General features: G+C 37.5%; 2 protein-coding genes across 2 annotated transcripts; both read left to right on the top strand.

The window, feature by feature from the left end:
* The first annotated feature begins 87 nt into the window (after positions 1-87).
* LOC150035795 (uncharacterized) lies at positions 88-540 on the top strand. The gene is made up of 2 exons (XM_090314430.1): positions 88-422; positions 513-540. Exons 1-2 carry the CDS (start codon positions 88-90, stop codon positions 538-540), a joined length of 363 nt encoding a protein of 120 aa, XP_090170556.1.
* A 6606-nt stretch (positions 541-7146) lies between these two features.
* On the top strand, positions 7147-12583 carry LOC120079921 (putative inactive receptor kinase At2g26730). The gene is made up of 2 exons (XM_039034377.2): positions 7147-8770; positions 11586-12583. Exons 1-2 carry the CDS (start codon positions 7477-7479, stop codon positions 12251-12253), a joined length of 1962 nt encoding a protein of 653 aa, XP_038890305.1. The 5' UTR covers positions 7147-7476; the 3' UTR covers positions 12254-12583.
* Positions 12584-14685: the final 2102 nt, after the last annotated feature.

Below are 14685 nucleotides of genomic sequence, written 5' to 3'. Positions count from 1 at the left end.
CGTACCCCTATAGAAGTCACCCCGTACTCTCTCATTTATGGGGTAGAAGATGTCCTTCCTTTAGAAAGAGAAATTCCATCACTGAGAATGGCAGTGCAAGAAGGGCTGACTACAGAAGACAACGCCAAACTGCGGCTCCAAGAGTTGGAAGCACTGGATGAAAAACGATTAGAAACTCAGCAAGCGCTGGAATGTTACCAGGCACGAATGTCTAAGGCCTTCAATAAGCATGTAAAGCCTCGGTCCTTTCAAGTAGATGATCTAGTGCTCACCGTAAGGAGACCAATTATCACAACAAGACATACGGGGAATAAGTTTACGCCTAAATGGGATGGACCCAACGTCGTCAAGGAAGTCTACACAAATGGAGCGTACAAGATAATTGATCAGGATGGGCTAAGAATTGGCCCAATTAATGGCAAGTTTCTCAAGAAGTTTTACGCATTAAAAAAAAAAAAAAAAAAAAAACTTTGTATGAACTAAGTTATGACTTGATCCCTGTCATTATAAAGGATACATAAGCAGCTTAAAGAAATTTAATTTCAGTCACGTGATAAAAAAAATATATGTGCATGTACATGAGAAGCATGAATTTAAAGGAGGCTACAAGGCGCCAGAGAACAACACTGAGAAAAGGACAAAAAAAAACTTCCATTTAAGATGTTTCAGTGCTACAATAGTCGAATCCAATAGCTATGCCTAAGAGTACGCCTAATGCAATAAGACAAGCAACATCAAGTCAAGGTACCCAGTGGTAGTTCCCCAGCTCATGCTGCATCGCTTCCAGCACATGGCGTAGGATATTCAAAGGTCAGCAAGGATTGGGGTGGCTTCGATCTTTGTTGCAAGGGATGCCATGTTGCAAGAAAGCAAATGCCCCCCCCTCCCCCCCGCATCTCCGAGGCTTCAAGCTTATGTCGAGTCAAAAGGCCTTCGCTCTCCGAAATCAGTAGCGATATTTCAGCCTGTTCGGCCCTGATGGCCTCCAACCTGGCTAGTAGTGTCTCTTCTTCTTGTAAGGCCCAGGAGTCGCGTTCAAGTAGCACTTTTTGTTTAGCAAAAGCACTACTCTCATCGTACAGTATCTTCTCTAGATCAGACTTAGCCTCCTTCAGACATTACTCCTTACTTGTTTGAGTTAATTGAGAGGAATAAGATAACTGAAACTGATTGTACTTCTCCACGTTTCGAAAGTACTCATCAACAAGTTTTCTAAGAGGAGGGAGGTTGGCACCACAAATGTCGAAAATGGCTCGGAATATCTCATGTGTTTCTTTCTCCAGACTAAGAACCTTCTCAAAAGGAGTACGCATGATCTTCTTGTGCATCATCTCCCACATGGTCGAGGCTACATGGCGTCGAACGTCGAAAACTACGGTGGCAGCACAGAACTCGGAAATCTCGGGGACGACCAGGGGTGGTGCCCTATCTACTTGCCTCGGGGACTCACTGCCATTTGGATTTGCCAATACCTTCGACGCTTCTCCGAGTTGGAGAACCCTTCCTGCCGCAGGCACCAAGGGGGAATTAGTTTCCTTTTCTACGTAATCTGAAGCCTCGATATTCCCAACGACCACTGCCTACTTGACATGAGGGATGTCATTGGGGATAGCACGCACTAGACAGGACCTTGGCATGGGATCCATCGGCAGTACTTCAGAGGTACCAACGCCCTCAACGGCTAAGTCAACGGTAAAAGGGCCCACCAAAGATTCTTCACTTCGTGAGGCTTCAAATCCTTGAAGCGAGAGGTTTAGGGGTGACTGCAGAAGGGGAGACTAAATGTAAACCATACAGTTTAAAAAAAAAAAGGGGAGAAAAGACGAGCAGACTTATATATAGGGACGACATACCAGTAGATTAAGAGCGTCAGAAGCCACCAGATCATTCTGAACCCTCTCAAGAAAATCGGCATCCAAGGCCCTGTGTTTTTTGGAGGGTCGCTTCCAACAACAATCGCTGGTACTACTATGACTGTCCTCCTCAACTGGTTTGGAAGCATCTTTTTGTACGATCGTCGTCACCTTCTCAGTTAGGCGAAGTTGCTTCCCCCCATGGTTGATCCCTCTACCTTTGGGTAATCTCGACAGCACTGGGGGAGGAATAGTATTAATCACTAACAAATGACGATTCCCTTCAAAGTAGTTCCCGTGTTTTGCTAACCACCAATCCTTGAACTGTAGGGTAACATGAGTGTGTGGATCCAACATACGGGCCATCAAGAATACCTGAGACGAGGGCTTGCGTCTCGTGCATAATCTTCAATAATGTAAAACGTTCTTCGGCGTAGGAGCGGGAGGTATTCCTCCTATATCATTCGGAATGTCTTGATGGAAGCCGAATTGTCGACTGAAACGAAAGGGACTGTACGACTCTATAGTTCGGACGTTCCCACACTGGGAGGATATGTAGCCTGATCGCATGCTAGAGAAATAACTGGACTTCAGAAAAGGCAGGTCTCTATTGTCAGTTAGCCGTTCATGCCTGCTCCTGTTCAGAAAGCTTGCGTGCCACTGAATACTGACGCCGCTATGGATCAATTCTCGTGCCTCGTACTCGTCAAAGTAAATCGAGCCAACTTCGCTAGAAAAGCAGACCATCTTGGGAACTCGAACAGCGACAGGAACGGGGTAATGCATGTTGAAGTAATGGGCCAGCTAACTATGGACATAATACATGGGAAAGTGAAAGTCCATGTGCCCGATCGGGTTCGAAGCCTCTACTATCAGCCCTAGGCCATGATAGATGTTCGCCAAGACCGGAACGACGAGACTATAAACAGTTCCGTGAGCCATCAAACTAGCTATTCTGAAGACCCCGGGGCGAAGGTAACCGCCTTTATGGGGAAATACAAAAAACATAACCAGTAGGATAGAAAGGCGGCCAGATAAGTTTTCTTTCAATTCGTCTTCGACCTCTAACTCCGCGAATAGCATGTTCTCCCTACTTGACCAATCTCGGAATGCAATCTGCAAACCGTCAGGATTTTGCGTGGACAGAGACCGAGAGGCTTTCTTTTATTTCCATGTAACGGGCTTGTCATATTTGTGAGCCCCTAGGAACCAAAAAGAGATCTAGGAGCTGATAGACACCAAGAAGTCATGCTTCGAAGGAGTCGTGCGATTTTCTTTCTGCTAGCACACAATCGAAAAATACGCCTGAAAAAGGTGTTCACACGTCTTCGACAAGTACCTCTCTTTGTCGCGGTGACTGGTTAGCTCTTTGAGGGAAGGAACCACCTCCTCGTAAAAGCTTCTTTTGACCGGAAGGCCCCCGAGCAACCAGAGGTCCCACAAAGAAATCGATGCTTCGCCCGCTGCGGTATGGAGAGTGTTGGTTGAAGAGCACCAGGCTTCATAGAAAGCTCGAACTATGTCACCATTGCGATCATACGTGTACAAGGAGGCCATCACTACGCCAAGCAAACTGACATCACGAAGGAATCGCTCGTTTCGACCTACTGTAACCTCAAGCCACTGTCAGTAACAGTCAACAAAGCCGAATTCACCAGGGACTTTCGTCACGACGATCCAGCGGACCTGACCCTCAATTATGCGACGTCCAAGAGTCAGCACTCGATTGGGATTTGGGGTCTCCTCATGAATAGAAGATTGCAGGATCCATGCACGTTCCCCTCGGGTCAAGGGCACTTCCATCGACAATTTGGAAAAGATATTGTTGTCATTTAGACTTGGCCAACGATTAGCGAAAAGACTAGCTAATGATTTTGCTACAGAAAGGCTAAGTCCTTCCTTCATGGGCTAACTCCGATCTTTAAGAATCACGAGATGCCTCTCACCAGATGAAACGTGCTCGGTGAAGTGAACCATTGTTCTGCAAAATATATATATCACTGAGATCCTCCTAAGATCGAACGGGAGAGTTGTAAGCCTTTGCGGAGCCCCTCCCATGACGATCAGGATACATGAACGGTGCTACGAGGCAAACCTTTAGAGGATCCTCCCTAGGGTGATCGAATGGGAGAGTTGTAAGCCTTTGCAGGACCCCTCCCATGATGATCAGGATGCAGGAATGGTGCTACGAGGCAAACTTTTCGAGGATCCTCCATAGGGTGATCGAATGAGAGAGTTGTAAGCCTTTGCGGGGCCCCTCCCATGACGACCAGGATGCATAATGGTGCTACGAGGAAAACCTTTCGAGGATCCTCCCTAGGGTGATCGAAGGGGAGAGTTGTAAGCCTTTGCGGGGCCCCTCCCATGACGACCAGGATGCACGAATACAAGGAAGAACATGTACACCAAGGAGTCAATCACACGGACGTGAGAGAAAAAAAAACCCACCATGATTACTGACGACCAGCGAGATTTAAAAAAAAATGGTTATGCTCTCTTAAGTTACACTTCAACTCCTACAAAGAACAAGAAGGGGCAAGTTAGTAAAAAAAAGGATATTAAAAAAAATGCGCAGAAAAGAAAAGAAAATCGTGAAAAAAAATAAATAAATAACAAAAAAAAACAAAAAAAAGAGGATTTTTTTTTTCTTCTCCTTTTTGGGGGAGAAGGAAAAACAAAAGAAAAAAAACTTTAAGGAAAAAAAAAAGAAAAAAAATATATATATGAAAACAAAAAAAGGGGGAAGCCCTAATTTCCCATCTTTTTTTTTCTTCTCTTTTCTTCTCGTCACTTACAGCCTCCTATCGCAATCCAAGTCTGATTTGCAAAGGACGTAAAGGACGTAAAAACGAAAGAAAATCACAATTCAAACTGCAAAGGACGTAAGAATAAAAGAAATCACACTTCAAGATGAAGAAAATCATGTGCCCTACCAGTATATATATAGTTAAGTTCGGACGAGATCTTATACTAATCAGTTGAAATCTGATAAAATCATGGATTATCTGAACTAAATACTGTTTGTTTGGTTGTGGAATCTCGATTTTTGCCGAAATTGGTTAAGATTAAAAAAAAATCATACTCGATTGGATGCTGCTTGAATTGGGGGCAACAGTGGAGTTTTGAATCTTTAGATTAAACGGCGAGGAATTTTGAGCTTAGTTTTTAGAGAATCTATGCATAAGCAGACGACTGCTTGAAAAAAAAAAAAAAACAAGCAAACAATATGGAGAAGGAAATCTCGCTAGAAATTGGGTTGCTATCGTTAGTATCGCTGGTGGATGAGTATCGCTGGTATCGCTAGTAGGTGGTATCGCTGGAATCGCTGGCATCGCTAGTAAGCTGGTATCGCTAGTAAGGTAGTATCGCTGATATCGCTGGCATCGCTAATAAGTTGGTATTGCTGGTATCGCTGGCATCGTTAGTAGGGCTGTCTTACGATGCTTTGGCTCTCCAAAATTTCTTCCATTTAAGTTCAAATTCATATTCCATTCAAATTGGAATTAAATTCAAATGTTATCCCAAATTTCAGTCTAAAGTTGGAGGAGATTCCAATCCAAATTTTATTCTAAGTTCAAGCTAGCCAAATCGGGTGGTGAAATAGATGTCAAACTCGTCCCAAATTAAAATTTGGCCATATCCCAAATTTTATCAAAATCCAAATGTTTAACTTTGATATTGAATTATGAATAAAATGTCAAGTTAAAATTCGGCTATATTCCAAAGTTTATCCCAAATTCGAGTTAAACTTATGTACTGAATTCATGGTTTGACTAACACATCAGTTGAGGTTGAATTCAAGAACAAATATATTTGAATTTCGATCACAACTTCACATTTTTTTTTCGAGATTCACCCATCCGTAAGCGTGCATAAATCTCGAAAGGGGGCATTTGTTAAAGGATAAAATTTTGGACTAATCACAAGTCACCACGTCGTTTGCTAAATTAATGATAAATTTCTAAATCATTAACTTTGGGTCCAATTAGAAGTTGACACATGTTCCGAATTGAATTGAAGACCAATTTCGATGACGTCACGTGGTTGAATCAGATGAGATTAAATTGGCTCAACTACCAAAAAAAAAAAGTTGAATTGGACCCAAATCTCAGATCAGGCCCAAAACCAACTAATTGGGCCCAAGGGCCAGGCCCATGGACCAACCAAGCCCACGAAGCCCGCTTGAGAACTCTATATATAGAGAAGTTCAGCATTTTCTACATTCAGAGGATCTAGAGAGAATTCATCAACAATCTTGACTCCTAAGATAGAAGACTGAAGACACAAAGACTCTTCCAAGACTTCTACTCCAAGGCTTCTACTTCAAGCTTCCAAGACTTCTACTTCAAGAACGTTCGGTGCTTTTCTTCTCCAAGGTAAGCACATTCACCCAACTGAGAGAGAATCAAAGGATCAAGTATTAGAGATCGAACCACATCACATCAAATCAACTTCAACAACTCCACGAAATACGTTTCTCCGAAAATCTCGTGTGAACAAACAGTATTATATTATGCAATATAAATTTATCATCAATCAAGTTTAACGTTTACCAACAATAAAGGATTAAAACATGAGCATAGTTTGTCTTCTCCTTTCTTCAAGATTAAACTTTAAATTCACACTCTTACTTTGTTGTACTAAAGAACTACGGCCGATGACTAAATTGAAAAATGTCAAAACTCAATAAATAAATTTGAACATCTTGAACGATAATTTGATAGATGACCTAGCCACAATGTTATTTGACTAGGTTTTTCAAAACTAAGGTTTTATTTTAAATTTTTTCTTTTAATATTTTATTTTCTTCGTTTCTCATTCTATTTATTTCTTACGAAAAAATACTTAGTTGCATTCCAACAAATCGTCCTATCACAATGTGACACACAATAAACTATTTTTATTTATTTATTTGAAATATTTGAAATATTTTTTTTATATGAGTGATGAGAGGAAAAGACAGAGATGACAACAGCAGCAACAACAATGAACGAGGTTATTTCTTATTCATCTAGCAATGCGAGACAATTGCCGGTAACAAATGAAGCTTTTTCCGGACGTTAAAGAAATGAAGTGTAGAGGTAAAACTGTAAAAGCGAGAAAGTAAAAAAAGAACAAGGGAGTGAGTTAAATGAGAACCTAAGGGAAAAAAAAAGTCCAAAGAAAAGAAAGACTTGGTATTGGCAACTAAAATGCACGAGTGGAAGAGCGCGTGGGGATGGGAAAATAAAAGGCATTGTATTTCATCTTTCATCTTCTTCCTTAGATTTCACTGCAACAGTTTATAAAAACTTAAAAGAAGAAGAAAAATAAAAGAACGCTTCCAAATGGTTTTCTTTGCCACTCTCCACTATTACTACTCCCCTGTGTTTTCTCTTCTTCTTTTTCCTTTTTAACTTTCGTGGGCCATTCATTCTCTTCTTCATCCTTCTTTCTCTCTCTACAAAACCTCCCTCTTCCCCTGTTTCTCACTACACTCATTTCTCTCTCTCTCTCTCTCTCTCTCATGGCTTCTCGTCGGCAAACCATTAATGGTTTTGCAAAATACCACCATAACGTACCACTATTCATCTCTGTTTTCTAGTTCCTACTTCCCCTTCTGTTTTCTCTCTCTAAATCCACAATGGCTGCTGCAATTTCTCTTTGCTCTGCTTTTCTTCTTCTTCTTCTTCTAGCTCAGTGGGTCGACTCGGAGCCGACTCAGGATAAACAAGCCCTTCTCGATTTCTTCTCTAAAACTCCTCACGCCAATCGGGTTCAATGGAATCTTTCTAATTCCGTCTGTAATTGGGTTGGCGTTGAGTGCGATTCCAATCAGTCGTTTGTTTACTCTCTCCGTTTGCCTGGCGTTGGCCTCGTCGGACCGATTCCGGCCAATACAATTGGGAAATTGACTCAGCTCCGAGTTCTTAGCCTCCGTTCCAACCGTCTCTCTGGTGAGATCCCATCGGATTTTTCCAATTTGGTAATGCTGCGGAATCTGTATCTTCAGGATAATGCTTTCTCCGGCGAGTTTCCGTCGAGTTTGACTCGGTTGACTCGGCTGACTCGGCTGGATTTGTCGTCGAACAAATTTTCCGGTCCGATTCCGCCGTCTGTTGACAATCTGACCCACTTGACTGGGATTTTCTTACAGAACAATGGATTCTCCGGTTCACTCCCGAGTATCTCAGCCGTTAATTTAACAAACTTCAATGTCTCTAACAACAAACTCAACGGCTCGATTCCGAATTCATTAGCGAAATTCCCCGCCTCCTCCTTCGCCGGAAACCTAGATCTCTGCGGCGGACCATTCCCACCTTGCAACCCATTAACTCCCTCTCCATCTCCATCACAAAACCCACCACCAACCAACAAAAAATCGAAGAAACTCTCCACAGCGGCGATAATCGGAATCATAATCGGCGCCGTTTTCGCCGCCTTTCTCCTCCTCCTCTTCTTAATCCTTTGCATTCGCCGCCGGTCCCGCGGAACACAGACGAAGTCACCGAAGCCACCATCGGCGGTGGGAACGGCGGCGAGATCAATTCCAGTAGCGGAAGCCGGAACATCGTCGTCGAAAGACGACATTACTGGAGGATCGGTGGAGGCGACGGAGAGGAACAAGCTAGTATTCTTCGAAGGAGGGATTTACAACTTCGATTTGGAAGATTTGTTGAGGGCTTCGGCGGAGGTATTGGGGAAAGGAAGCGTCGGAACGTCATACAAGGCGGTGCTGGAAGAAGGGACGACGGTAGTGGTGAAACGGCTGAAGGATGTGGTGGTGACAAAGAAGGAATTCGAAACTCAAATGGAGAGTTTAGGGAAAATTAAACATGAAAATGTGGTTCCTCTCAGAGCATTTTACTTCTCCAAAGATGAAAAATTGCTTGTTTATGATTATATCTCCACCGGAAGTTTGTCGGCCAGCCTCCACGGTCAGTACCTTCTTCTTCCTCTTCCTCCTCTCTGTACCCTTTTAATTAAAATATCATTTTGGTACTTTTATTTTTTAAATCTAATTTTAATCCCTTTAACTTTTAATATTTCTTTTTTAGTAGGATTTAGATAGAAAATTCCAACCACAAATTTCTGATTATTAACACACTCATATACTAATTTTTAATATTTCTTAAAATTAGTTATTTTTGTTGATTTTTTTATTACATTTTTTAAAAATCACTATTGGCATTATGTTTAATCAATAGTGATTATAAATTAATTTTTTTTATAGATAATTAAAAGTATATATACTAAAATAAAACCAAAGACTAAAATTATATTTTAACTTTCTATAATAAATATTTTAATATTGTTATTATTTTATTCCAATGCTTGCATTGTTCTTTGGGAAAGTAGAAACTATTGACTACATTGAAGCTTGGGAACTGACCCATTATATGTGTGTATATATATATATATATAAGGGGAAAAAGAAAAGGCTTAATTAGTTAATTCATTCATCCATTATAAATATAATTTTAATATTTCTAGTTAAAATATGAATTGGAGTGACTTCACTTTTTTCCCCCTTTATTAGTATAATAAATGTAGGGCATAGGAATTAAATTTCTTAACTTGAAAAGAATGAGTAAATGACTTTACTGGAAAATTATGTTCATGATAGTGTGTCTTAATTTCATTATATGATAATTTATGGTTTATGGGTATGTTATGTTTTATAAAAGTTTGATGTTAAAAGTTTAGTAATTTGTCAAAAATATCTTTTGGTATATAGATAAGTACATATTTGGATAACATTTTTATCTCTTGAATTATTTTCATGTTAGCAACATAGATGCTATTAAATAGTCTTTAGATATAATTTATGCAAATAGAAATAGGTATTAAAATTTAGGAGTGAAATTTTTAGTCAAAATTCAAAAGTAACAAGTACATTAAACATGTTTTTGAAATGTTAGGAAACTAGAAACTTTAATTTAATTTGCAAAAAGGGAAAAACAACTTTAATTTTTTTAAAAAAATGATAATTTGAGAGAAGAAAATGGAAAGATGGGTGACAGCGCAATGGGTGGCTTTTTGTTCAAGAGTGCACATTATGAGCATGTAGTGATGGAGAAAAAGTATTAACAAAATTCACTTTATTAAAATTTCCATATTAATTAAATATCAAGGAGTAGTTTTTTTTTTTTGCATTTATTTCGAATAATTAATATTTTTTTTAATAAAAAAATTTAAGTATAAATTTAATGCCGACCAGCTCAAAAGCCCACTTGCTTTAATTCCACACTGGCTAGAGACATTCTTAGTTTCTGCTCAGACATTCAGCATTCTTTCATTTTTCATTAATTTCTGTTAATTTTGAAGTCTACCCTCTTTCATCATCGTCAATTACCATTTTAACCCTTTTAATTTTTGACAATTTCTTTATAGTATAGATTACAAAAATACCCTTAAACTTTATCATTTATTTCAAAATATTCCCTTTTTTCCTAAAGTTGCAAATGTTTCATAAAAATTAAAAACTCGTCTTAGAGTAGACATCTATTAAAATGTTGATGCGATAGTGTTGAAGTTTCAATTTTTTGCTCAATATTTTAACAGATGTTTACTCTACAAGTAATTTTGAAATATTTATAAAAGATTAGAGGTAATAGAATATCTTTGGAAAAATATTGGTAATGTAGGGTTTTTTTTTAAAAAAAAAAAATTAACATATTTTCTTTAAATAACAACTGTTCATCATTAAACATTGGGGTAGTTTTTTCTATGATGACCTAAAAAACAGAGGGAAAAAAGTTAGAAAGCGAGAGAGAGAGAGAGAAAAAGATGGCTTGTGAATAAAGAAAGCTAAAAAAAATTGGTCACTCACTGCAGTGTAATTTGTAGATTAAAGCTGGTGACATGTTATTTGTTTTTTTTTTTTTTTCTTTTGGGGTTGCTTTAAACTTATAATTGAAGCCTTGTCTTTAGGCTTTGAACACAGGGCCTCACTCACTTTGGTTCTGCCACTTCTGAAATAATGATAATTGCCCAAAACCCCTTTTTTCAGTACCATTTAGGCAGTCCCAATGTTTTTCCCTTTTTGCACAAAAGTCCCTACGCCACTTTTCCTATCAAATTCTTAGGGAAATAAAATAATTTGTTGATTTTCATTTTTTCTCGTATGAGTTTCTGCATTGATCTTAATTGAGGAAAAAATGACATTAAAAGAAAATGCTTGAATGAAAATTTGATTTAAAGATGTTAAACCCATATTTTAAAGGAAAAAAAAAAGTTAGGTATAGGTAAGCTACCATTCCTTACACAATCGTGCATCTAATAAAAATTGACATATGTCAAATTTCTTTTTTTTTTTTAATTAAAAGGATATATTTTTTTCGTAGATAGAAGAAATGAGAGCATGATATGTAGGAGCTTAAGTATTGCTCTATTTCAAATCCCGACTTTTTTCGACCAAACTATAGGTTTCAACAATATCCCAAATCAACTCCTTAAAACACCTTTACTTTTCACATTAAATTACTATTAAACTGAAAAGTTTAGATCCATGGTTAGGTCCTGTTTAATGGCTATTTGATTATTAATTTTTAGTTTTTGATAATTAAATTTATTTTCTTTTAATTTTTTATAATGGTTTCATTTTTGAATTTTTAATCCAATTTTAGAAATAATAACAAATTTTTAAAAACTATTTTTTTTAGTTTTCAAAACTATGTTAAACTTAAAATCATTTTTTGTTCGACTCTAAATATTAACTAATTATATTTATATTGATTTTCAATTTCACAGGAAGCAGAGGCTCCGGCAGAACGCCGTTGGACTGGGATTCAAGAATGAGAATAGCACTAAGCACTGGCAGAGGTTTAGCCCATCTCCACGTCGCCGGCAAGGTGGTTCACGGCAACATTAAATCCTCCAACATCCTTCTCCGCCCTGACCACGACGCCTGCATCTCCGATTTCGGCCTAAACCCACTTTTCGGCACCGCCACGCCGCCGAATCGCGTCGCCGGCTACCGTGCACCGGAGGTCGTCGAAACCCGAAAAGTGACATTCAAATCAGACGTCTACAGCTACGGCGTTCTCCTCCTCGAACTCCTGACCGGAAAAGCCCCAAACCAGCAATCCCTCGGCGAGGACGGAATCGACCTTCCCCGGTGGGTCCAGTCCGTCGTCCGAGAGGAATGGACGGCGGAGGTTTTCGACGCCGAGCTGATGCGGTTCAATAACATCGAAGAAGAGATGGTTCAGTTACTGCAGATCGCAATGTCCTGCGTTTCGACGGTTCCCGATCAACGGCCGGCCATGCCGGAAGTTGTACGGATGATCGAAGATATGAGCAGTCATAGAAGCGAAACCGATGACGGGTTGCGCCAGTCTTCCGATGACCCTTCGAAAGGATCGGACGTGAATACGCCGCCGACGGAATCTAGAACTCCGGCGAGAGTGACGCCGTAGGAAGGGCAAAAAGGGAAAAAGAGAAAAGAATTGTTAATTTTCTCGGGAAACAAACAAGATGGGTCCTCCTTCAAATTTGTGCATAAAAAAAGGAATTAAAAGTGGTTGGTTCGATTGAAGGGGAAAATGGTCCAATTCTTCCATTTGTATTTTCTTCAAGTTATTTTATTTTTATTTTCTTTACTTTTAATTTTAGTTTGTAATGATTTTACAAGAATGGGAAAAATGGAATTTGTAGGAGTGATTTGGGTGTTGTGGGGGAATGTTTCATGTCGATGAAAATGCTGGTTGGATAAAACTTGGAAATTGACCTTTTGGTCAATTGAGGTTTCTCTTTTTTTTTTTTTTTTTTTTCTAATTATTTTTATTTCAATCTCTCATTCTTATGTAGGGCTTTTTTTTTCCTTCATAATAAATGAATTTGAGCTTTTCAATTGTCGGATTTGAACAACTAAATGGAATCATGATCAATCGTCTATAGATCATATCAATGAAAATAAAGCAAAATAAGAATAATACTTAGATGCAACTTAGATTACATTCATCTTCATGCATTCCCTTTTATTACAGTATAAAAAAAATTCAAATTTTTTTTTTTATTTTTAAGAAAACAAAAGTTTGCCACATGGTAACACATTGATTGGATATTTGGGTGTGTTGCATAAATATAGTTGCATTCCAAGATCTACCGAAGTATTTTTCTAGAAATAATTGTATCCTATCATATGCATCTTATTGTGTGTTTGGATGACTTTCCAAATTTTTAAATAAATATTTATAAACGAAAAAAAGTGTTTATAAACACTTAGATAGTCAATCTAAATAGGTCATTAATCTCATTCATGTTGGAAAGGTAACTAGATAAATTTGATAGTCTAAATTTATATTTGTTTATTCATAATTTGTTTGGTGAGCTTTTCATATTTCTTAAAAACTTCAATTCTAAGCCAAATTTTTTTAAGAAAAAAAATCTAAAGTTTGGCTTTAAAACATTGCTGAAAAATTATAGATTGAAATAGTTATATATATATATAATCAAAGCCTTAAATGTTTGACTAATGTTTAGTGGTGTGATATTTATAAAATTGAGAATCTAAAGTAATTGGCCAGCTGCTGAAGTGGCAAAAGTGACAGTGAACTAAAATTCATTTATTTATGTAAGGTTTGATTAATGAATTATTTTATATGATATGATGATAACATGCCTGGATTATTTGAATGATCTAATTTGAAAATGATAAGAAAAATGCATATAGGTTTGTTTGAATCTTGGTTAATATTAAAAAGTAGTTGGGAAAAGAGCACTATAAATTATGTAAAACAACTTCCTATTTTGGTGATGCTTTTGTCTTTCTATAAGTCCCGTAGTTTTCACTATGGAGACGATTTTTCTTTTTCTTTTTCTTTTTTTTTTTAAAAAAAAAGAAAAATAAGTTGGAGAAAATTCCATACAATGTCTCTCATCCTTCAATCACACTCAAAATAAAAACAGATAGACAAATAATTGTTTAAAGAGTGTCGATGGTCCCAATTATGTTAGTTAATAATCGTCAAGAAAGATGCTTAAGTATACAGATAAAGACAAATTTTAACCTTCAAACTTTTCATTTTTGCATCGCCTTTATTTTATTGATATATTGTTACTTAAATATTATTGGTATTTGGTATACAAGAAAGTAGTAGGATTAGTATATAAAAAAAAAAACAAAAAAAAAAAGAGCGCATAAAATTACATTCTAAACGAAATTTCTTCACTTGTCCACCTGATATTTCAAGCACCTACATAATATTGAGTCATGTTAAATACAAACTATTATTCAGTAGTTTACTTAACATGTCACATTGTATCAATATTTAGCTGCATTATGAAGAAATAAACTTATTAAAATTGAAATCGAACGTTCATGAAAATTCAACCACACAACCAAAATTTCTAGTACGATATGCATAGTACATTAGAAATTGGATATCTTACACCCTAAAGATTCTAACTATAGAAACTTAAATTCACAATAGACATTGTCGTACTTAACATCGCTCATTTTACCAAACGAACACAAAACTTACCTACCCAAAATACCCTTTTTCACTTTTTAGAGATTTGATTTTTGGGGGGGTTGGGTCTTACTTTTTCTTCTAAGGTGAGTGAGAAGCAATACTTTATCTTACATACAAGCTGGCAATGAGACCAAATAGCAAATGAGGACATTATTTGTACCCAAAAAAATTGACTTGGGAAAGATAAAATGTTTACTTTTTTTTTGATCAAGTGGCACATGGGCATGTAACCTAGCTTCTTCTATACCCCTATTTTCCTCTCTAGTTCATGTTCAATCAATTCAACCAAATTATTTAAATATGCCCACTTTACTGTTCTTTTTCTTAATATTTTGTTTATTTCTTGATATTTAATCTATGTTTAATTTTGAAAG

The sequence above is a fragment of the Benincasa hispida genome, chromosome 6, assembly GCF_027475165.1.
Source record: "Benincasa hispida cultivar pf3 chromosome 6, pf3_genome.v1.1, whole genome shotgun sequence".
NCBI classification, from domain to species: Eukaryota; Viridiplantae; Streptophyta; class Magnoliopsida; order Cucurbitales; family Cucurbitaceae; genus Benincasa; species Benincasa hispida.
This window is presented reverse-complemented; position numbering and strand designations above follow the sequence as displayed.

What these genes read in the sequence shown, in the direction of transcription:
- LOC150035795 (XM_090314430.1), top strand. Translation starts at nt 88, where the DNA reads ATGGCAGTGCAAGAAGGGCTGACTACAGAAGACAACGCCAAACTGCGG. An exon ending in ATTGGCCCAATTAATGGCAA is followed by an intron (nt 423 to 512) that starts GTTTCTCAAGAA and finishes GTCATTATAAAG; the next exon opens with GATACATAAGCAGCTTAAAG.
- LOC120079921 (XM_039034377.2), top strand. Translation starts at nt 7,477, where the DNA reads ATGGCTGCTGCAATTTCTCTTTGCTCTGCTTTTCTTCTTCTTCTTCTT. An exon ending in TTTGTCGGCCAGCCTCCACG is followed by an intron (nt 8,771 to 11,585) that starts GTCAGTACCTTC and finishes TCAATTTCACAG; the next exon opens with GAAGCAGAGGCTCCGGCAGA.